The 23,090-nt window shown below is 41.6% G+C and overlaps 1 protein-coding gene across 2 annotated transcripts in view; it reads right to left on the bottom strand.

Annotated features, from left to right (window-relative positions):
* The window catches only part of ece2a (endothelin converting enzyme 2a), a 27,712-nt gene extending 7,911 nt beyond the window's left edge, over positions 1 to 19,801 (bottom strand). Inside the window, exons 1-3 of one of the 2 annotated variants that reach the window (XM_010795367.1) lie at positions 19,737 to 19,782; positions 18,500 to 18,583; positions 18,252 to 18,416 (exon numbers count right to left, since the gene is read on the bottom strand). In XM_010795367.1, the coding sequence (XP_010793669.1) occupies positions 18,252 to 18,411 (160 nt within the window). In that variant the 5' untranslated portion in view covers positions 18,412 to 18,416; positions 18,500 to 18,583; positions 19,737 to 19,782. Of the gene's footprint in view, positions 1 to 18,251; positions 18,417 to 18,499; positions 18,584 to 19,736 lie in introns of both variants that reach the window. The other variant, XM_010795366.1, reaches the window with a different exon arrangement.
* Between the last annotated feature and the right edge of the window lie 3,289 nt (positions 19,802 to 23,090).

The following is a 23,090-nucleotide window of genomic DNA, read 5'->3' as shown; positions in this document are numbered from 1 at the left end:
TCAGGGGCATGTAGATTTGTGAGTCATCTGCATAAAAATGAAATGAGACGCCATATTTTTTTAATGATACCGCCCAGGGGGAGCAGGTACAGGGAAATTAAAATCGGCCCCAGAATAGAGCCTTGGGGTACCCCGTACGGGAGATGAGCAGAGGAGGAGGTGAAATCATCAAGATTTACATTAAAACTTCTTTCAGACAGATACGACTTGAAACAGTCTAGAGCAGTACCACTGATTCCCACAGAATGCTGCAGGCGAGAAATGAGAATGCTGTGATCTACAGTGTCAAAGGCAGCTGTAAGGTCTGAAAGTATAAGAAGGGGTTTAAACCCATACTGGAATACCTCAAGAATGCCATGCACATTTAAGAAAGACTGCAACTGCTTCAGTACCANGGGGGTGTGTGCGGTGTTGGGTGTGTGTGGTGTGTGTTGTAGTGTTTGGTGTGTGTGTGTGGTGTGTGTGTGGTGTGTGTTGTGGGGTGGTGTGTGGTGTGTGTGGTGTGTGTTGGGTGTTGTGTGTGTGCTGTGTGTGTCGCTCGGCTGTGTGCTCTGTCGTCGCGTGGTGTGTGGGGGGGGGGTGGTGTGTGGTGGTCGTGTGGTGTGTGTTCGTGTGTGTGTGTGTTGTGTTTGTGTGTGCGGTGTGTGGGTGTGTTGTGTGTGTGTCGTGTGTGTGTGTGTGGGTGTGTGTGTGCGTGTAGTGTGTCGTAGTGTGTGTGGGCGTGGAGTGTGGGGCTGAGTGTGTAGTTGTGTGTGAGTGGCTGGGGGCGGGACAGCTGTAGTGTGATGTGGTGTGTTGTGTGTCAGTGTGGTGTGTGGTGTGGGGGGTCGTGTGTGGTGTGTGTGTGTGTTGTCGGTGGTGTGTGGGCGGGGGGGTGGTGTGTGTGTGTGTGTTGTCGTCGTGTGTGTGTGATGTGGTGGTGGTGTGTGTGTGTGTGTGGATGGGCGCGCTTGCTGTGAGTGTGTCGTGTGTCGTGTGGTGTGTGGTGTGTGGTTGATGCGTGTGACGTGATGCGTCAAGTGCAGTAGTGTGGGGCACCCAAGTGATAGTAGATGCTAGTAATTAGTGCCGATAGGTTCTGTAATCATCGATGTGCGTGATGTAATGATGAACACAGCTCGACCTGCTAATAGAATAGCCGAAGAGAAAGTACAGACAAAAACACACCACAATCAGCTTGTACCAGGGAGAAAAGAGTACAGAGAAGACCAATGCCAGCTACTGACACAGGAGACAAGACAGACCGACCAGATGACATTCGTACCACAAAGGAGGAGAAGAGGATACAGAGACAGACATCGCTAGTTCGTACACACGGCGAGACACAAAACAAGAAAACAATGTCACGAATAGTACACCCTTCATGAGCAGGATGGAGTAGTCGTACATGGCAGCAGGGTCCCCCCCCTGCAGGGCGCTCCTCTCTAACCACTTCACGGCGCTCAGCAGGTCTCTAGTGACCCCGTGCTGACCCCAGAACAGCATGGTGCCCAGGAGCCTCTGCAGACAGGAGAGCTGTTATTGGCTGGCTCTGAACACGAGTAAAGTCCTGAGTAATGAAGGTACCTGAAGTTCACCTGAGAGTCCATAGGCGCTTTCACACCGGAGTACTTTCCCCCCGAACTAGGCCGATAGGGGGCAGATTTGGTTTCACACCAAAGGATCTGGAACTAGTCCCTAGTTCGCGCGAACCCTTTCACCCCCAGATAGTCCCTGCTAGAGAGGTAGTACTTTCCTGGGGAGGAAATGGTTCGAGGGTGTGTCGGCCTAACTAACAATTTCTGATTGGCTGGGCGAATTGCAAACCACGCCCCCTAAAACTCAGAAAGGTTTTGTAAACCCAAAGCAGAAGAAGAAGAAGTGACCTTCATTTGCGTTATCCTCCCTCAGGGACTTATTCCGGTGAGAACGCGATCTAGGACACTTCCAGGGACTAAAGAGTTCGGGGAACAAGTACCGGGGAACAAGTACCGGGGACAAGTACCGGGGACAAGTACCGGCTAAGTACTTGGCGTGAAAGCGGCTCATGTCTCCGCTCTCTTACCTGAGAGTCCACGTCTCCGCTCTCCGCCTGGTACTTCACGAACTGGAAGAGGTCAGTGCTCTGGTGAGAGAGGCCGTGCAGACCCTCCACAGGGCTCAGGTATACGTGTTCCACCGCGTGCTGCTGCAGGGAAAAGGCAGAATAATGAGATTTTCATAAAAAAGTCAGAATATTGAGATTTTCGTTAAAAAGTCAGAATATTGAGATTTTCGTTAAAAAGTCAGAATTTTGTGTTTTTAATTAAAAAGTCAGAATATTGAGATTTTCATAGCAAAGTCAGAATTTTTAGATAATATCCTATTGATATGTGTCCTTGGACAAGACACTGAACCATGAGTTGTGTGTGAGTGTGTGTGCGTGTGTGTGCGTGCGTGCGTGCGTGCGTGCGTGCGTGCGTGCGTGCATGCGTGTGTGTGTGTGCGTGCGTGCATGCGTGTGTGTGTGTGTGCGAGTGATTTAATCTGCATGGGAACACGGGGTCTGGAAAGACTCCCAGTAGTGAGATTTGGGAAAATCTGCAGCTCAACTCTCTCTTTATCTTCCTTTCTTCCCTCCTGTCCTATTTTCACTTCTTTTTTCATAAAATACAATTACAGGTTCAATGACTGTTCACTAAAAATTGATCCTGGGTGCCACCAGGGTTAAGGGTAACATTAGCATCTGTGTCCTTGACTTTATTGTGTTTGGTCAAATCAACGCTAAGTCAGTAATACCTAAGGAAAGGTAATGTTGAACATGAGATTCTTGTTTTAAAATGGGTTTGCAGGAAACATTGGAAGTGCACATAGTCACAGCAACACATGACACTTGCTTAATAAACTAGCTATAGTGGATAAAATCTGCTAGCAACAACGTTCAGGGGACAAAGTAAACAGTTACTAACTACTGCCACTATTTTCATTGTAAACCGCATACGTGCAATGCCAGAGGGGTGGGCTGACAGTCATAGCAACAGTAACTAAGGCGGATGGAGCTTAACGAGTGGTCACTTGCATGCCGATGCTTTACAAAGTCCTTCATCTCTCAGTGGGATCAGCAAGATGCTCACACAGCACACAGCATATGATACGGCCCTGGTGAACGGAGGCTCTCCCACTCATTATCCTCACACTGAGAAACAACAGCCCCACCTCCTTATTACAGCCCCACAGTCCAGTTAATGCATAACAATGTGTTTTCAAGTAAATATCGTCTTGGGGAGTGGGTAGCCATGGCAACAGGCGGAGAAACTGACTCTGCAATGGTGCTTTGGGTTTGTCTCTCGTTACTCTCATAGACTCTTCTTATGTTATACTGTAGGGATCAAAGGGATTGTGTTTATTAAGTGTTGCATTAAACTGAAAACTGGATTTAAACCTGGTGGGTTCGTCTCACTTGAATAACCAGAGCTTTCGTACAATCTATCTCTTTTTCTTTCTTCATTAGTGTGTTGAAGGATGGCAGGGGGTATGCAAGGCCCCTGTTCTCAGGTTAAGTGAACAGAGCATTACAAACCATGGCAGACCATCTGCTCTCCGATTCCCTGTACAGGCTAATATGGGCCAAGCAAACACAGTTGTTTGCTATGCTCTAATGGCGCTAGCTAATCCAAGCACCACTGGATGAGATAATCCTCCGTCCAAATGTTAAACTTCCCCTTAAAATACCTTTTCACTCAACCATGCATCACTATCCCCAATTATCATCTTCCTTCAATTCGGCCACACAAACTCTTTAAAAGATGTCAGCAGAGAGCACACCAGTTTATTTTGAGAGACAGCTGTGATGAAAGAGGAAATAAAAGAGAGGGTCCAATGAAATGGGATCATGCCAAGCAGTGGAGCCTGTGGGCATCATTCCCTGACTTCTTCGATTATTATGTCCGCTCTAAAAAGGGAAATGTCAATACATCTAGCTCCAGTTCCTAACTTTTATTGATGTGTCGTCTGTCTCTCTCTGGTATCCTGTTACACATGTGAGTCATAAAGAAACATGTACATTACATTGGAGTGAGATTAATCATTGTATAGTAACAAAACAGACAAATGATTCCCAAAGCTGAACGGATATATTTAAACAACTTTGTTCAACCAAAAGTCTTAAACCCGAAGAGCTTATAATCATATGGGACAAAGGAAACTAGCAAATATTCATATTGAAGAGACAAGAGCTGGTGAGTTTTAAGAATTGGTGCTGGAAAAATGACCTAAAAAGATTATTGAATGTTCTGGAAATTGGTTAATTATCCAAGTCTTTGTTCTGGGAAATCCATTAGAACACCGTTTATTCATTAGACAAATATACCAAATAGGAATGAGCAATTGTGATTATTGTACAATATATTTTTGGGTCCTAACACCTCAATATAACGTGAAATAAAATAGTTCATATTTTACGTTTTCGGATAATAATAATAATAATGGTCTGATCCTGGCACCGTGCCCCCCGGCAGCACAGAGAGGAGGTCCAGGCCGTCAGAGTCAGTGATGTGCGCTGATGAAACTGAAGGGACAGGTGGCTCTCAGCGAGCCAGAGTCAGCACTGAATGGTTTCCACTATTAATCAATTCAATCTCTCTCACACATATACCTCATCTACGCCTCCCGTACTCTCCAACGTGTCTCACTGAAAGGCTTCATTTTCTTTCTGGTCAGTTCATCCAACCACTGATACCCACAGTAATATATACGGACAAAGCATAAAAGGAGCACTGACAGCAATTGTCCTCGATAGAAAAGCATCAGAGGGATCTGTATTAGTTTCATTTGTACTTGTTCATGAATCCTTGTCAAGCATGGACTGCTGCATAGCGCTTTCTATTTAATAATATATTCAATCTTTAAACCTACATGCTGCTTCTTGTTAGGGCTGCATCATTTTTTTATGTAGGGATCATGATGTCAACATGCGGGATAAACATATTGTAATAACCATATTGCACTTCATTTTAGTTAGAAAAACGGCCCTATAAAATGTAGATAGCATTTTTTGAGGCAAAACTGAGTACAGTTCTGTCGCAAACAAGTTATATCGTTATCTTGACATTCAACAATGTTTTCATATATTATCCTCCTATCATGCCACCCTACTTCTCATTACCTTGCTTTTTGTTGTACTTTAACCATGCTAACTGTTCAACAAGTTATGCGTCTAACCTCCTGTGTAGGGATGTCCCGATCACCTTTTTTTGCTACCGATCCGATTCCGATCATTTGATTTTGACAATTTGCCGATACCGATTTTTCCCGATCCGATCTTTATGCAATGCATTAAGAGAAAAAAAAGCATTCAAGTTGTCCCTTAAGGTTATTTTTTTATTTAAATTGGATATTCTATCCAACATGGATATAGCTTCTTTCTTTCACAGCAGCATTGGATCAGTTCAGTTGTGCAGCATTGAATCAAAACAAAATAAAGCTTTCAGTACTCGTTAGCTTACTGCTACAATTAGACACTGCGCCCTGCCCACTCTGTTGCCAGATTTGAGAGAAATAAGCAACCAGGTCTATGAAAACAAGCCCCAAAGAAGCAACACATACATGATGTTCTGTAATTTGAAACCAAAACTAAGGCCTCAGGATGACTTTAAGACTTGAACATGGTCATTTTTGTTTTGTAACATCGAATAAAAAACTTTTTTAAAAGTATTTAAAAAAAAAAATAAAATAAATCCCGATCCCCGATTTTTTTCCTCCCGATTCCGATCTTTTGAAAATCACGTGATCGGCTCCGATCCCCGATCATGTGATCGGATCGGGACATCTCTACTCCTGTGTAATAACTACAGGAGTAATATAACAGTTTCATCAATAGAAAAAACAGCAGGATATCAAAAACAATGCCAAGTAGACAGAGCACAATTATCATCATCATCTATCAAGTGTCAGGGAAATTAAAACATGACCTCAGTCATTACAACCAGGTCTGGTTTATAATGTGAAATCAAATATGTCCATTAGATCAGGTGAGCTCATCAGACGGTGCCAGGCTTGCATCACTATAGCAGCAATCCAGGCTGTTGCACACAACATAGCCGAGCTATTCATATAAAAGTTGGTCAAGGACCGGACGCTTTTGATTCAGCAGGTCCTCTCTGACTCTCCATATCACTATGGAGATGGTAGGGTGAATGTTCAGATGTGTTTCTAGTGTATTTACATTTTGATACGTTATCTCGCAGCCAGGCAATTATGAGTTCTACCTTAATGCAATATCATCCAGCCTTCTCTGAATTAGCAGGGGACATCTGTTTCGAGTGATCAAACTTCCTATCATCAAAGTACAACAGTGCAGAGGTGGCAGACATGAAAACACGACACATCTAAAAAAAAAACTGTAGAGAAACACAGTGAGGGACGCCTCAGAGGAACAAAATGAGATGATCAGAAGAAAACACAGCTATTAAAAGATGAGAAAGTGTTGCAATACTGTACAGCCTCAGACTTTTTTAGTAAACAACCACCCTGAAGAATGAACAAATTGTACAATATGAAGAGCTGTGAAGATCACAAATAAATGCCAGGAAATAGCAGCCCTCAACCCACGCAAACATTGGAGAAATCTGAACTTTTAAAAGTGAATCACATCATCCGACAAATCCTCCAAGAAGAGTTAAGGAAGTTGTTTCAAAACTTCTTTCCCTCAAAATGCTAAAAGGAATCAGTAATCTTATTTCTAAGTGGAGGAACCTTCTCTTTTTATCTAGAATCATCCATCCCTTGTGTCTGTATGTCTTGCAAACAAGGGAGAGTGCAAAAGGCAAGCGTTACATAAGAATATCACCACGAGACCAACTAACTCTGTTATGCAGAAGTGAAAGATATAGAGGGACGATGGAGAGTAAGACAGAAAATAAAGCAAAGATGAAGACAGACAGAGAATTTGAAACAGACAAAGAGAGGCTCAGGCAGTAAATCTCGCAGTTAAGACCAAAACAAAAACGTGGCAACACAGTAGTTAGGGTAGATAGCCAAGCACATAGGAGGTAGTGACAAACAAACAGACAGACGTACTGTAAAGGCCGACATGACAATGCAGAGGTGGATGTGTGTCTGTTAGTCAGTGCCTGCAGCATTACATGCAGCATTATGTAAGAGTGCTGGGGGCCGCCTCACAAAGCCGGCGCTCTACCAAAAAGCCGATTGGACACACACACACAGAAAAAGGAAAAAGACCCTGGTGTATTAAGCGACTTAGCTGCAGTAATGGTCTTACAGGAGAGGATGACGAGGGGATTTGGAGACATATGTGGAAGATATTGCAATACAAGGTTCTGGTAAAAGATAACTGACTGAGGTGGGAGGAAGGAGACAGATGGCAAAGGAGTATTATCATGTACAATGATTGTTGTAGTTTACTCTTCAAATCCATCTCCAACATCATGTACTAATTCTGATGGGGGTTGACCATGCACTTGGCTTCACTCTGGTATAACATACTATATTATTAACAACATCTGTATTCCCTGCTATGTGATGTCAAAACGCTATGAATGACAATACCAGATGACATATTAAACATTCAGCAAGTGATTCTTTTGGCTGAGGAATCAAGCTGGAATCAGTCACAACACCTTTCAAAAGATATAATGAACGGTTGCTAGCAAACAGTGGCTTATTTACACATCAAGCAGATGCTAAGTGACACTTGATGAATGTGAGACCAGTATTCCCTCACTATTAGGCCACATTTTGTTCTCCGCCATACCCCCGTTAAAATATCTGCCTTTTTTAGCAGCTTTATGCTCCCCAAAGTGCTAATTGTGTCTGTTCGTGTTGGGAAGGTAGCATAGGGGTTTAAGAGCTTTTCTGAAAACAACAGCCTGCATCTGTTTTTATGTTTCTCTGACAGTGGACTGAAAGCAGTCCCGACAGCAACAAACATAAGCAACCCTGAGTTTGCTTCTGTATATCCTTACTCTAAGATTTCATTTTAAAAAAGACATTTAAAAAAATGATTATCTGGACACACACACACGTACACACAGGTGACTGCACTGTACAGTCCTCTCCGTAGCCACGGCTGGCTTGCAGCAACAGTGCGTCACTGCAGAGTGCTAAATGCATTCGGGAGAACAATGACGCACTCACAGAGCTATTACCAGGCTGACAGGGCTTTCCCTGCTCACAGCTATGTGATGATAGGCTAATGACGCCATTCAGACTCTGAACACACTGCATAGCTGTCTCTATGATGAACAACTGCATCAAGCGCTCCTAATATATTTTTCTTTGACAAACAAGCACAAAGACCTTTAGGTAATGGTGCAGTATCTCTACAGTTTTACTCTCTTTCAACAAACGGTATTGTGTGTGTGTGTGTGTGTGTGTGTGTGTGTGTGTGTGTGTGTGTGTGTGTGTGTGTGTGTGTGTGTGTGTGTGTGTTGTCTACAGAACTTAGTAAGATTTAAGCACGACAAAATGTGCTCCATTGTCCCTTTATCGAACACATCTGTATCGTTTATGTTGTCATGTGTTTAGCCATATGCAGTATATGATGAGCACGATGACATCAGGTCTTTCTCTAAAAGCTTTATGAGTCTTTATGCTGGATGTTTTCTTACGTGGTGTAAAACAACATCGGGTGTACAAGGTCACAGAGAAGTGACTTTTTGTGTTGCGACATATGGTGATCGTCACTAAAACGGAAGCTTGTCTCTTGGTATTCAGGACAAAAGAGCAGAGCGACTCTGAATACAGAGATGACCGCTCTTTGAGGGTGAGAAATGCACAGCGAGCTCCAGGATGACACTTCAGCTCCTGAGAGGAGAATTTGGCTGCAGATGCACCTCTTAGCAGCCTCTCTTCCTTCCTACTCTCCCTTCCAACTCTTCCTCTCTGGCCGGGAGGGGGAGTAGATAGGGGACAGGGAGGAAGGGAAGAGAGAGGTGAGAGAGAGGGGAGGGAGGCAGTAATGTGATGCAGCAGTGTGCAGTACAGACAGAGGAGCTGTGTGAATGCCAATAACCAATATATTCCCCAGCCTCAACAGACACTCGCACAGTTTTGTAAGAACATGGTGCTCGTAACATAAAACCAATGATTTTCCGGCAGACTATTTCCTCAGAGTGCCATGAAAGCTTACACTGAAATAATTCACTGAGAAACACGGTACTAATAAAATGTGACTGTTTTATGTGGACTGGTTATGCAGAAAGATGCTGTGAACTGTACTGTGTACTGGGGTCTTAGAATAAAGACCATTTTAAAAAGCTCCAGTTTATTCAAAGTACAAATACACAATAATTTCACACTAACCTCTTGTGGTGTGTTGCCATGAAATCATCCATCTCTGAGATTTCTACCTCCACCCAAATTGGGTTCACCTTGAGGTGACCAGATTTAATTGGAATTACTTTTCACTGTTCAAAATGTCCCAATGAACACTCCTGACAGTGCCTCTGGTGGGAAATCCAGCTTCTTGGGGACATTGTTTCCGGAGAGAGATGTTGCGGATGAAATTTGAAATGTGAGGCTTCAACACTGCAAGCAACACAATCTCAATTCCAATCACCGCCTTAGTATTATTAGGGTGGAGGCAGATATCTCCGAGATACACGTCTCAAACCCCTGTGGATATTAAAAATAATTTGAAAATACACAACCTGAAAAAATCTGCCACTTCCTTACAGAGCCCCTCCCCCAACACACGAACGTGCACATGACCAATGAGGGCACGAGATAAATTTGTGCACAGATGGAAGGTTGACAGGCAGGTAGGCCATCCAGTTATTTTAGCCGGGCCGGCTCAAATGATTGGTCGTGCTTTTTACAGTACTATGGCTTCCGCAGATGACATTCTTTCATGGATTTTGTGTCAAAGCACTTAAGATATTCATTGCTATCGGGAGTATTCCATGGAATATAACAAAAAGTGTATCTCGAGTTGGTTTCTCAAACTTACCTACCCCACCTTTAATAGAGTCCTTTTTAAGTCATCAGATAGTGTGGTAATCAACTCATCTCCTCATGTACAAAAAAGAACATACTGTAAACAATTATCTCTAATTCAAATAATACTTTGTCCGTACAGTAAGTGTCTCCACTTATTTAACCATTATCTCCAATATGTGAAGTTATATATGGTAGAGTATGGATCCCAGTCTTACTTATATCTCTGTTAAGTGTTATCACTTTACCCATCCCCATGTCTTTTACTTCCCTGTCCTTCATCCTCATCCAAACGCTCTTTCAACATGCAAGCTAACCCTCACGACTACAGAACTTAAACATGTACATTACAAATGTAATCAAACTAAGTAGCCCGGTTGACTCATTATTGAGTGCCTCTATCTCACCAATGGCCATATTATTATTATGTGAGTGAATGAGTCAGGAGTGTTTGTGTGTGTGTGTGTGTGTGTGTGTGTGTGTGTGTGTGTGTGGTCACTCACACAGTGCGCCTGCACAAGCCCTCTCACCAAGGGCGTTCAGTGTCACTGAGAACAGAGCCATTCTCTGAAAAAGATCCTTCAGATCCGCACACAAAGCAACCTCTACTGACGCTAACAGTTACACACACGCATGGAACCTGTGAGCATGTTTCTCTGTGTGCAGTCTATGACACACACACACACACACACACACACACACACACACACACACACACACACACACACACACACACACACTAAGATTGATAATAAGATACCTTTTATTTTTTAATTTTCCCAGAACAAAGAATTGTCCCAGAACAAAGAAACTCCCACTGCAACACCACAAATACACACTCACATGCACACACACACAAGCGCACTCCCTCTGTGCTCTGTTTATCAGGGCCAGGCCCATCGATCATCTTAGCCTGGTTGCCCGGGTAACCCCGTTATTATTCAACATACGGAGCAACAGCTTGCAGAAAGATGTGTGTTTGTGTGTGTGTGTGTGTGTGTGTGATCTTTTGTGTGTGAGTGTGTGTGAGTGTGTGTGAGTGTGTGAGTGTGTGAGTGAGTGAGTAAGTGTGTGTGTGTGAGTAAGTGTGTGTGTGTGAGTGTGTGTGTGTGTGTGTGTGTGTGTGTGTGTGTGTGTGTGTGTGTGTGTGTGTGTGTGTGTGTGTGTGTGTGTGTGTGTGTGTGTGTGTGTGTGTGTGTGTGAGTAGAGATTCCCGTTGGATAATAGGCAAAGCAGCCACTGATCCAGGCATCCTCCCTGTTCTGCATACCTGTGAGGGTGCACAGACACACACACACACACACACACACACACACACACACACACACACACACACACACACACACACACACACACACACACACACCAATTGGAGCATTGCTATCGCTCTATTAACATTTCACATTCTTCTCATGCCTATCACCCACACCGCCTCCTCGGCTCACATCCCACACTTGTGATTTTCATTCAACAATCTTCCGCCATTTTTTGTATTCCCTGCTTTGCTGCATTTCATTCAGCTATCACCCCTATCTGCTAGCTCCCCCTCTTATTTTTCATTCACATTATGCGGCTCTGAGGCTCATTCATACACAGCACCACTCCTTACAGCGGCAAAAAGTAGAAAGGAGGGGAGGGGGGGGGNCAGGGTGATACAAGACTATCTGATCAGACGTGCGCCACCCCCAGCCAGTGGGAAGTGTCCGATGTCTGCTGGTTCTATTATTCCCCTGAAAGCTGCCCGCTCTTCCCAGCCTCGCTGCTGTTTTTATTCCAAGTGTTAGGAGGAGAAGGTGTGTGCATGCCTGTGCCAACAGTAAGATATGGATGAAGCACCATATGCAAGTAGAGGGGAGGATGAGTGAAAATGGATGGAGGAAAAGGACAGAATACAGGTGAGTGGTGAGGGAAAGAGTATGTGAGGGAAAGAGTATGTGAGGGATACCAGTGAGGGGAGAAAAGGTGGGAAAGGTCACATGGAAACATTTAGGAACTCAGATTGAGAAATGAGGGATTAACTTCCCGTGTGCAACAGCATATCTGATATCAGCTGCTGAGACATAACTCCTGACTTCAAATCTCTCTCACTCTACCCCCATGCTCTCTATTTTGCCAGTGACTTTCCATCCCATCAGCATTTGGTGTGTGTGTGTGTGTGTGTGTGTGTGTGTGTGTGTGTGTGTGTGTGTGTGTGTGTGTGTGTGTGTGTGTGTGCGTGTGTATTTTTAACACTGCGGCAAAAGGGAAGTGAGGACTGTCACCTAAGATCTCCCTATTAACGCTGAAATAATATCCTCCTGTTCCTCCTGTGCCATGTGTGCTGCAGGTTTACAAACAAACAGTAAGCTCTTACGTGCAAGGCATAGTGTCTTCACAGTGCACGTAGTGATATGGGCACACAATTACACAAACATATGTAAGACATGTCAAATCATTGGAGATTTACTCAAGAGCGCAACTATCACTATTGATACTGTTTATTACGTATTAAACACATTAAATACTGGGGGAAAACGATATATAACAGACAGCAGCAGTGGCTGATAGATACTCAATAGATGTGCAAGTCTCTCCTGCCAATTTCTGAATGAGCCGTAGCTCAACCTAATAGCCCATCAAGAGTTAGTTGGACTCCTGTGAAAAGTGTAGCTCCCACAGATCTCCACACATTAAACACCTCCGCTCCATCTATATATAGATGGACTGATTCCTGACACACCGGTGGACATCTTTGATACCAAATACTGACAAGAAGTTAGAGGGGAGGGCAGTGGAGGCATAAGTGAGGCAATGGTCGATGAAAAAGAGAGGGGAGACATCGAGGATGAAATAGAGGACGTGAGAGAGCATCAGGAGGTGATGGAAGGCCGTGAGGGAGGGGCAGGGGGGGAGAAGGGAAGGGTGTGAGGAATGAATGAGCAAGATGGTGCGTGCAAGAGGCAGAGAGGGTCGGTGACGGAGGAGAGACTTTAAATTGTTGCTAGCATGCGGTAATGTTCCTTATAAAAAGGCATAATGTCATTGTTGTCAAGGCACTGGGCCATACATAGTTACACAACAGCTGACTGACCAGTCACACTCATGGTGTTTCACTATTCCTCTGCCAGTAAACACCGTTAACATCACCCTCAGGAGCTGGAGGAGCCCAAAGGGACTGGGCACTGATGTGAGTGGGTGAGCTAAATAGAAGCAGCAGTGCAGGATATTTAGGGAGGGTGAAACACACCCTATAAGTCTATTACATGCACAGTGGGGCGGCACTCAAAAGGATTTTCATAATCAAATTATACTCTTTATTAAAAGGTGGGTAGGTAAGTTTGAGAAACCGGCTCGAGATACGCTTTTTGTTATATTCCATGGAATGCTCTTAACATCCCGATAGCAATGAATATCTTAAGTGCTTTGACAAAAAATTCATAAAAAAATGTCATCAGTGGAAGCCGTAGTAATGTAAAAAGCACGACCAATCATTTGAGCCGGCCCGGCTAAAATAACTGGATGGCCTACCTGCCTGTCAGCCTTCCATCTGTGCACAAACTTATCTCGTGCCCTCATTGGTCATGTGCGCGTTCGTGTGTGTTGGAGGAGGGGCTCTGTAAGGAAGTGGCAGATTTTTTCCGGCTGGTTTCTCCAAAATGACCTACCCCACCTTTAATCGTTTCTCTTAAATATAAAAAGAATAGAGGACTATGNATTATCTTTTAAATTGACAAACATCATATGTGTAATTGGTGGCACAATTCAAACGGGATCGAAAGATAATCTTTCTCTCTCCNCCCTATAAGTCTATTACATGCACAGTGGGGCGGCACTCAAAAGGATTTTCATAATCAAATTATACTCTTTATTAAAAGGTGGGTAGGTAAGTTTGAGAAACCGGCTCGAGATACACTTTTTGTTATATTCCATGGAATGCTCTTAACATCCCGATAGCAATGAATATCTTAAGTGCTTTGACAAAAAATTCATCAGTGGAAGCCGTAGTACTGTAAAAAGCACGACCAATCATTTGAGCCGGCCCGGCTAAAATAACTGGATGGCCTACCTGCCTGTCAGCCTTCCATCTGTGCACAAACTTATCTCGTGCCCTCATTGGTCATGTGCGCGTTCGTGTGTGTTGGAGGAGGGGCTCTGTAAGGAAGTGGCAGATTTTTTCCGGCTGGTTTCTCCAAAATGACCTACCCCACCTTTAATCGTTTCTCTTAAATATAAAAAGAATAGAGGACTATGTAAATTAAAAGATGTCAAGAACAAAATATGGATAAATTCATGCACACGGTTAGAAAATAGCTACCAAAACAACTGAATAATACCCAGCGGGCAACACAGGCTATGCCTCTCTTATGCAACAAACCAATGACTTCACCTTACATTAAGAAAACATACAGATGAAGCCATCAGTTGTTAAGTATTAAATTAAAAAAATGAAATACAGACTGTACAGAACATTTTGTGCATGTGTCTGTAGGCGTTTTGTTCTGAGAAAGCTTCATTTGCTATCCTTCTGAATTACTTATTTGACATGACCAAGCACTTCAGAAAAAAAAATCTGATTCTGAAATGTGTGCACTGATGGCAAGACACACCAAAAACATGTTTAAGAAGTGCTTTGGTCCACAGAAAACACATGTTCTTGGTGTGCCTGTGGAGATTTTGCAACATGCCCTCTAAATCTGGTGCACTTATGTAAACATGGAAGGAACATGGTATTCAGTATGGTACTCCCAGGAAACCAGCACACACACACACACACACACATACTTACACACACTCACACACACACCTCAGCTCCACTCAGTGCAGAAGAACAGAGCAATTACATCATCAACCCTCGCCTTAGGGAGCGAGGCATGAGCGCTGACCACTGAGAGACGTGGGGTCATTACATCACTGGCAGCAGCCTGAAGCAAGCAAGCCATAAAAGAACGAGGAAGAAAGAGCGGTGGCTGTGTGTCAGGCGGGAACTAGACGGTGTGTGAGGTGATCATCGCTAATGCTCCGTAATGCTGCCCACAGGTTACGTTGAGGGTCAGGCACTGCTTGACGCAATGCAGTGACACACATCCCCCCCCGGGCCGTTACTCCGTACCGAGCATTGTTATGTCACATTATAATGCCATATGTGACACACAAAGTGATTTTATAATAACATTCCATTATAATCAATACTGGAATGTGCAGGTGGCGTTTTGTTGCACAAACACGTGTTTTATAACTGTGGGCCTATTGATAACCCTTCCTACTTCCATATTTCTGTACATTTACATGCACTTTTACCCTTGGTTCTTCATATTACTATGCCAATAAATGATACTGCCCTCTAAATAAGCAACTCTAAATCATTTTAAAGGCAGAGACAACACTGACCTCATGCCATTGTGGAAAAGTGGGAGTCTGAGTGGGCAGTGCAGCTTCGAAACTGGATGTGGTATTATGAATGATTTGACCACCTCTAAGTCATAAGGGACTAGCAGATCAATACTGTATGTACTCAAAAAACACAGTTAGCGTTTTTTTCCAGTGCTTTTGTAAAAAAAAAAAAAACATTATTTTAACAAGTTCACTGTCGAACACATGAGGACAAGATAGAGTGAACATGAGAACTGTATCTGTAGATACAAACTGAAAACATAAAACAGGTCCTAAATAGATACTTATGATGCCCAAATGTATGATCATGAAGAAACATGAGATCACGTACTATTGGGTGGCTCAATTACCGGATTTTGGACAACAAGGAATATATCTATATCAGGCTTTGAATAAACCAAGAATAATTATCAATCATAGTCTTGTAGAATTATTATGATCCTAATGCCAGCATCAAGTTGGAAAGTGACCAAAATGGATTCAGTAGTGCCACAATCTCTATTGATCCAAACATAAAACCGAAGAGATCCCACTAATGTTTAATCATGCATGCTTGGATAATGAAAGTCACTTTATTTAGTTTTATTTCAGATTATCACAACTCCATACAGAGACAGCAGGATCAATCCTAACTTCAAGACTATAACCAGATAATCCTGAGAGTTCATGACAAGGACAGAGGCTTACAGAGAAGCAGAAGAGGATCACCGAATGCTGACTGTCTTGAGAAAAAGCAGGTGTAAATAGGGCGGGGGACGAGGACAGAACAGGTAAAAGCAGGTTTTTGACAATATACATGCATGAAACTGAAAGAAACATTATGACAAATACAGGTATAAACCGAGGAAGGAGAAATACATCAAAATGGTCATCATCATGCAGGGCTCCAGCTGTCCTCATCCAAGCCCTCCTCCCTCCCTTATATCTTCCTATCAGTGCTGTACAGATTGTCTTAATGGAAGTGACCTCCATCTGAAACAGTTGAGTGGCCCAAACCTGATTAGTTATTTACCTCACTTCCATCTCTCCTTTCTAGGCACTGTGGCGCCTCAATTCTTCCTTTACGTCTTCCCTCCTCTCTGCCAAATTATGCCTCGGTCCTGCTATAGTGATGGTAATGTATTGTGTCACTTTAAACGAGAAAATAGTCCCTCTGGATTTACCGATTTGAAAAGTGAGGGTAGCAGGGAAACGTGCACAACCGTGGCAAGCCTTTAATCAAGCGTGGTGATATCTAAGTGCTTTTAAGAGTTCCTCATGCCTTTGCTACACGTGAGGATTTACACATCTTCACAGTGGGCTCCCTGATGTAACTGCCTATCTGTGCATGTGTCCTCCAAGTCCTCCAGGAGGGGTGCGATATATTGGCTTCTAATTGGTTTATATCAGTGTACAGAAAGCGGTGTGCACTGGAGTTGCCTGCTGCAGTGCAACGCAGGAGAGAGGAAAGAGAAGATATTTTATATATCAGACTCCAGAGTGTCTGAGCCCACTCACGCCTGTGCTGTAGGTGTGCCTGTGACGCACACTGAAAAAGTGAGGCTGCATACTTTCTCTGTCCGTCAGGGTTAGGGTTAGGGTCTGTATGTCAATGCTCCTCACATTGTTTTGACAAGCGTGGCTCCAGACCATCATCATCTAAATAAATAAAAAAGGCTCACATTGGGAGAACAAAATAGACCACCAAATCCCTCTATATTTCTGTTCAGGTATTACAGTTACAACAAAAGCTTTGAAAGCTGTAAGAGTAAATACATCTGTGTATAACTCATCAATAAATAAAACAAATCACTGAAATGAACAGCTCTAAAGCAGAACACTCTTTAGAATCATCACTAGGCAAATCAATATTTCATATAGAAATGATGAAGAGATAAACTCGTACTCTGGCTTTGAATAAATATTTAAATCAATCCACCAGCTTTTAGCTCTGAAGCCAATTGCTTTAGATTTAGCTCAATTCACATACAGGTCTACTCTATGTTTAGTAGTCACAGCACCGTGTTCCTGCTTCACATGTTTTACTGAGCAGCAGGGTCTTTTAGAATCAGGTACTGCAGGTAATGCTTGGTGCGCCAGAACTGATTCTATTTGTAAGGGATTGATGACACCTTGTGGACAAGTTGGGAAATTTCACTCCGAAGCCCAACTTTCTTGAGCAATAAATTGTCGCTTTGCTAAAAAACTAAGCTCATCTTCCCTTTACAGAGAGAATACAGAATATGTTGTATGATTATATACCACAAAGCTAATAGGACTTTCTTTCAATGCATCTTGTACATCAGTTAAGCAACCAAAATGTAGTGTAAAATGTCTCAAAAGATAAAGAGTAGGGACGAGTATTGATGTTTACTATTTTCTTCGATATCGACTGAACTGTGTCTTTTTTAAAGACTACAAACATCTGTCCATTTCCCAAAAATGTAAAGATAGTAAGACAACATTGGCATGCAAAAAGTCAAACGAAATGTGTTTAACACATAAACAAGTTTTCATGTCACAGGCAACATATCTAACAAACAATTATTACGATTATGGCTCATAATAAATCTGGTGATGCATTGCCAACAGAAATTCGTATTTTTAGATAATACCACATACAGTACAGGTGTCAAATCAGTAAATACTTTATAGAAATAAAAGTACTACGGCCTTTTCTACTACATCAACCAGAAGGAAGAGTCTATAACAATGGCTGCCTAGGAGGTTTTTTTTTTTAAAGTATAGTGATGCTGATGACAGCATTGACAGCCATACTAAATTAATTAAACTCTCATGACAGACGGTCACGGACACTTTTTCCTTTGACACCAGAACCAAGAGAGATGACAGGAAGAGGGCTCAGAGCAACAACAGTTATTAGTTTGACTCTAACAGGGAAACCCCAAAATGGTGACAGTAGTCCAGAAGGATTTAGAGTGATGTATACACTTTGTACCTCATACAATCAGAATAACAAAGCCACTCACCAAGTATTAGTATAGAGTCTTCTTGCTTGACGTGTTTTTCCAGAAGGTGCTTGAATTTAGAAAAGCAGCCCAACCAGTCAAAACTCTGCTCCGTCTTGTATCTTTCATCCCAGTAGTCAACGTCGTTGTACCTGGAGTTGTCATCCGGCAGGTAGTTCATATTCTCTGTGATGTAACAATGAAAACAAAGACATCAGAATAGAATCAATTTCAGAAAAGGAAGAACTGCTTTTACTGTGTACATCTACCTGTTTCAATGCCAGGCTGTCAATTTTCCTTTGCTTGGTTTATATCAGGTAAAATGTGAAGATACCGCCCAAATGCCAAGAGGTCTATAACATAACCAAATAACAATTCAGTTTGTGATTCAACTCAATTCCAAACACTTTATTCTTAGAGGCTAGATAACACATGTGTCTGTAGCCTACATGGTATATGCCATTATTCAAAGAACTACTGATCTATGCAAGATGACATTTGAAGCCAGAAGCAGAGAAGTACAGTAACATAATAAACAAACAAAAACATATTGTAACATTTTTTTTTAAAGGAGCTGTACAGTGTAACATTGACAATGATATAAGAAGATAATATTAGTCCAAAATGTAACCTGTCAATATTCAGACCATAATAATGATCTATCCTCTATTATTTGGTTGTGTATAATTTGAATAGGTCGATTTATTTTGTTTTCATTTCATAGTTAATCTGATGCTCCCTTATAGGCCTCAATGTTCTTACCACTTTCTTATCTGCAGGTTTTTTTTAAGCAAGGCGTTATAGTGATTGCAAATTACTTATATTGACAGTGCTTACTCACAGTAGTTTACGTTGTATTCTATGTGAATGGTTTATGTATCATAACGTCTGTGATAGTTGTTTGTTTTAGCTGCCTGCAAGTTATGGCTATCCTTTTCCTAAATACTTCAGTTTGTGATAATGTTTTGGCTATTATTACTCGCTTATGACTGTAGGAAGCTGCATTGCTTGCTACACACACGCTACAAATGCAGCTAACCTTTCCTCCAACAACATTTTATTCATAGTGGTAGCAGTAAATCATATTTTACCAGACATAAACACATAATTGTTTTTCTGTAAGGTTCACTCTCTCCGGTGGCTTCGTAAAGTTTCACCATTCAACTAGTTAGCTTTATGTCTCGTGAGATCTGAAATGAAATGGGTCTTTATGCCGCGGTGCTAAAGTAAGTGTAGTGAGATAAGATAGTGAAACGAGCACAAACGTTAGCAATTTAAGCATGCGTTAACACAATAAACAGAAACTTTAGGTTTGTGTTGTCGTTTTGAACTCCCTCGCTGTGCACTATCTTTGAATGGTCCTGCCCCGGTGCATGGCACTGCGCATGCGTACTTTATATCGCAGGCAGTTCAATTCAAATGGTTTCTCAATAAAGTTGATTTAAAACTGTAACACATCCTATACATGATTTTCTTTGGATTACATAGTATTATTTGGCTACTTACGAGTTCCTCGTTTCCACCAGTCACTCTTGAATCAGTAAAAACGCCGGGGCGTAACTGTGTCAAAATCCACGTGTTGTAGTTTCCCAACCTTAAAGCTACAGTGCTGCAGACAGTGAGGGTGCGCAGTTACATCCACAACAGAAGGAAACATGGTGAGAAAAAAGGGAGTTAAAGTTCACAGTCTTTAGAGGAATTATTAGTTTGAACTGAAGTAAGAAAAATGTTTAATCATTTATGGTTCAGAGAATGAGGCATTGTAATGTACAACTCATTTCACATGTACAATGCTTCAAATAACAGCCTCATGTCAAATAAACCAGATCTACCTAATTTGGTGAGATAGAATTTCTGTAAAATCAATTTCAATGAATTGATTCGACAATGTATTGCCTTTAAAAAATCCATGTTCTCTAACAAATCAATGCAAAACTGTATTGATGTTTTTGGTGGAAAACTTCTTGAGTGTTTTCAATTGCTTCAATATCATTTTCTAAATGACTCCTAATCAATGCAGCATTGTCTAACATTTTATTTAGTCTTTTATATGTTTATGTTTCCAATAGCTTCCAAACCATGTGGTATTTCGTAACAATGGTCTTTCTATTTATCTGATATTAAGGAGTGGACGCAGCTAAATTGGCTCACATTGGCAATCACAAACCTGTACCCCATCCTCCCATCCTCCCATCCTCCACAGTTTTTACATCTGCAACATGGAGATGCCTTACAATTTGGTTCTGTATAGGTATTGGGGCTTCCAGAGACCCACAAGGCCAAACGGTGGAAGGCGATCCCCCTTGGTCAAACCCTCCAGTCGAGATATTATTGTAGTTTCCTCCTTGTGACTGTAGATGGCAGAAAAGACCAGGGAGTGTGCCCACAGGGTTAGTAACACTGGTGGAATTTAGCCTGTAGAGTGGCATACAGAGAAATCCCCAACCAACTGCACCAGAGAAGAAATACCTAAATCTTGTTTCAAACAAGACTTTAAAGTTGTGTGGCTCTCTCAATAGCTCTTCTCTCCTCTCCTATGATGGCCAAGTAACTAAGGCCCTGATCCTCGAATGCCCTCTTCTTTGAAAAAAAAATTCTGTCACGTCAAATACAGCTTTCAGACTCCATCTGCTGTGCTTAACTTTAACACAATGATCATTTATCATGATGATAACTATACTTTACTGCAAAGGCATCTGAAGGATGTTGTATTTTGTGCGCTTTAGCAATGTGGGGCATCGTGCTATTTTCATAAAACCATGGTTTTAGTTAGTTATTTTTAACAAATATGGAATTGCTTATGACAAAAACAAAAATCAACACTTACACGATTAGACAGGCACAAGATTGGAAGAAGTGTAATTTGAAAGTTACATCAACAACTTTGAAAACATTTTACATGAAGAAAATAACACACTTTCCGTTGTAAAGATGAGACTGAAACTCTATTGAATATTGGGGGAACATAAATGCCAGCGATAAACAAATATTGGCAACGTATTGTAAAAAAGAGGCTTTAAAGCTTGCAGTATAAGTATAATAAGTAAGTATAATAAGTATAATAATCCACTGCAGGTTAGCTCATGTAGGGCTCAGAGCACTATTGCCTTTTGGACCCCCATGTAGTTCCTGGGATTTACATTTTCTTTATGCCGTGACTGCAAAAAAAGTTACAAAAAGCACATCAGATATGGAAAAACAACAATCTAGAAACACTTAACAAACCATTTAAAAAGAATTCCAACTCGTGTAGTGTAGAGAGGACTGTAACTTTATTGCAACACCATTTCTTGTTAGAAGAAATGATTTTTCGCTTATTTGCCTGAAAGTAAATAATAATAATAATAATAATACATTCAATGTATATAGCGCTTTTCCTGGTGCTCAAAGCGCTTTACAAGCAAGTAAAGAAGAAAAAAAAAATAAGGGCGAGGGGAGAGGATTAGGAGTTGAAGGCAAGAGTTACGTTTTGAGGGATTGTTTGAATGATATAATAATAATACATTTTATTTCTATAGTGCTTTTTTTGGCATGGGGAATGACCTACAGTATTTTACTGTTTATGTAAAAGCATTTTTAGAACATATCAAAGAAATGTGGACTCTAAAGCTTGACACTATTAGCATATTTAGTTTCATTGAGCCACCAAATCATCCTCAACATTCTGCCTATTTTTTTTATAAACAAGTGTAGTCTGCCTTTCATATGGTATTAGAAAAGAATGAAGGAAATGTGAAGTGCTTTGATTCTACCGAGATAACTGACTCTCCTCCTTAATAGTGGATTAGCAATAAACGACTGCACACCGCTATATAAGTTTAGAGAATTACGGTTTATTGCAGTTCAGTGAGGGTGACATGGAGGGATATGCATAACGTTTTTCAGTTTGGCACTTGATGCACTGCAGGCAGAATAACTTCCCTCTGTGAGCTGTTAGAAGGATGCAGGATTAGCCTCTCTCAGGGCAGGCAGCGCAGCCATTTATGAGACATTGAGGTTGCTTTGACACAGAAAAAGCAACTGTCATTGATGAAGATGCATTGCATTTGATCTCCACACCACTGTACTTTCTAGTTATAGATGAAAGAGGTTTTCTAGTGTGATCGCCAATGTGAGCCAATAACTTTAGCTGCAGACAACTTTTTAATGTCAGATAATAAAATAGAATGAACATTGTTGAGTTATCAGGGAATTTCTTACTTCTTAATTTCTTATGAACAATATCCAAAAAAGGTGATCCCTTAAAAACAGCAGCGTGATACTACCATCTATACAGGGGGATTCATGACGTTACTTTCCTGCAAAATAAACGTTTGTTTATTTCATGTAAAAAAAATATGGTTGGTGGAAGACAGAAAGAAAGTTCCAACATGAAGCTGTTCAAACCAAGGTGTCTGTCTCTTCTTGAGTAGCTGGGTCATTATCTGGAAAGATACATTGTTGTTGAGGTTTTTTTTGGCTTTTAGAGCACCAGAAGAAGAGTGTCTTTAAATGATCATTACCATTATATTCAAAGAAGGCAGGTGATGGGCAATTCAAGCATTTTGTGTAGCACAGGTGTAACTAACAAGTTAGCCATGACAGTGAGACAGTGAGCCTGAATGAAAAATAAAACTGAGGTAGTTTATGGAATTCAACCTTCATTTATTTCATTATTACATCTCAAATTTTACTGTCGAGTCTCAAAATGTCTTCTCTTTGCCTATTGTTGTTCTTTTTCAAGATAATCTACTGTTCTAAATTGCAGGCTGTCATGTGTACATAGTGCACTGCAGTCTGATTCACAGCTTAAAGCAGGCAATTGCATGCATTTTTGTAAAAAAAGAAAAAAACTTCTAAATACTTGAAGCATCAGACTGA

Source organism: Notothenia coriiceps, unplaced genomic scaffold, assembly GCF_000735185.1.
Source record: "Notothenia coriiceps isolate Sejong01 unplaced genomic scaffold, NC01 NC01_scaffold00037246, whole genome shotgun sequence".
NCBI lineage: Eukaryota > Metazoa > Chordata > Actinopteri > Perciformes > Nototheniidae > Notothenia > Notothenia coriiceps.
The sequence above is the reverse complement of the archived record's forward strand: the minus strand, read 5'-3'. Positions and strand labels throughout refer to the sequence as shown.